This window comes from Penaeus monodon, chromosome 21, assembly GCF_015228065.2.
Source record: "Penaeus monodon isolate SGIC_2016 chromosome 21, NSTDA_Pmon_1, whole genome shotgun sequence".
Taxonomy (NCBI): domain Eukaryota; kingdom Metazoa; phylum Arthropoda; class Malacostraca; order Decapoda; family Penaeidae; genus Penaeus; species Penaeus monodon.
Window position 1 is genome coordinate 8,102,509 of NC_051406.1, and position 1,839 is coordinate 8,104,347.

At 40.2% G+C, this 1,839-nt stretch overlaps 1 protein-coding gene across 1 annotated transcript in view; it reads right to left on the minus strand.

Moving 5' to 3' along the window:
• The window catches only part of LOC119586696, a gene marked incomplete in the record, with an annotated part of 2,461 nt that extends 686 nt beyond the window's left edge, over window positions 1-1,775 (minus strand). Inside the window, 2 exon segments of the mRNA XM_037935427.1 lie at window positions 1-738; window positions 1,620-1,775. Of these exon segments, the coding sequence (XP_037791355.1) occupies window positions 1-738; window positions 1,620-1,763 (882 nt within the window).
• Between the last annotated feature and the right edge of the window lie 64 nt (window positions 1,776-1,839).

The window sequence follows — 1,839 nt, forward strand, 5'->3', positions numbered from 1 at the left end:
CTTCCAGGTATAGCAGTTGTAGGAAACGCTTATCGCAAGCAGCACAACCAACACACCTAAGAGAACTTGTAAGGGAAAATCATTCTGCTTTCCATCTGAGAAGTATTTATTAACAGTTGTTCCATGAGTTTCCTGAGTGTCCCTACACTTATACTTGATTCTCCACGATCCGGTAATATTGGCTATTACTATGCCTATCTTGTAGTTATGAACTACAATTTCGGTAGAATCGTCTTGAAACACTGAGCGCATTACCTCAACGCTGGCGTTTTCAAAGAAATTTATAGCATTTTCGGACACTTCTTGGACCGTCGAATCCGTTATGAAGAGCTTGGATCGGCCAGCCATGTGGAGTCTGTTGAGCGTCGTGATGTTGGTCCTATGCAGCCGCACCTCAGAAGCTCCGCTCATGGCGGTGTCCAGGTCGAAGTGCCTCAGCCACGAGTTGACCACCTTGACCTTCTTCAGGTAGGGTTGCGAGAGGAAAGTTCCCGTGAGTCGCGAGTTTTCCAGACTGATCATCTCCAGATAAGGCGGGATCTGATCTACTGTGACATTGTGTAGGTGGAGGGCCTTCCCGCTGCAGTTCGCGGCCTTCTGGCTGGTGCTAGTGACCATGACGGAGCCGATGTGGTACAGGCTGACGCTCGTGCACACGCTAGGGTGGAGCAGCAGCTGTCCGGTGTTCATCACCAGCACCGTCTGGAACTTGTTCACTCTTTCGTCCATCCGAACATCCTTGGAATAGAGAAGATGTTTTATGAAAGGTAGTATGCCGAGTGATTTGTCATGCAGTAGTTATGTGTATCTTATTTGAGTTAGTATATTTTGTGTACGTCTTAACTGAGTTGATTAGTATCTCATAGGCCTCTGAGCTTTCATCTATTGACAAATTATCTATTTTCTATTAAACTGGTTGAAAGTAGATTGAATTATGGACCTATGTTCTCCAAAATTCACATGTCCTTTCCATGGAGTACTAAGAATTTAATTGCAATAAACTACATTTTGCAGTAACCATTAGCCTGCTTTATCTTCATAAAAAAAAATATATGACGAAGTTACAAACCCAAAAGAGTGTTTTGATTTAGTGAGACAAATTAAGATAAATTATCAGCCAACAAGCTAAAGCCATCTGAAATATAGTAAGTATTGACTTGTGGTTATAGATAACACATCGATAAATTGTATTCTGAGGTAATCGCATTTATTTATTTGAACAAAATACCTGGTCAAACAAACTCTGAAAATTGACACGTCAGTGTCGCTTTTGTAATTCAAAACAATTATATTACAGTCTAGTTTCTTTGCGATCATGGTTATGACCATGGTCCTAACAAACAATAGTTTGGACAAGATTCATAATATATTAAATACGAAAACTAGTCCAAGAGAAATGTCTGTAATACTCATGAAAATTAATTTTAGATTTGTTTTCTATTTCTTGCTAGAGCTGAAAATAAAACAATATGTGACCCACATTTTCATCTATAAATATATAATACATAATACAATTTATAGCAGTGTAAAAGCGTCTCCCTCAGATACAATATGCTAGTTACGCCCCTTGCCCCTCTCCCAGGAACATTTCTTGCAAAAGTCAGCTCAAAGTGACATACCTGAGTGCTTTCAATGAAGTCACACTTGAGTACGGAATCAGAGGCAAAACAATCCTCATGGTTTTCTTCGCCAACAATAGCACTGTCACAAAAAAAACAACACGCGAGTAATAAAGTGAGCAGAGGGTACATTATCCGTTGCATCCTTCCTCTATAGTCGAGCCAGCTATTTGTGATAAACTCACGTCACAGTCATTGTAAATGCGCTATCAAAGCCTCT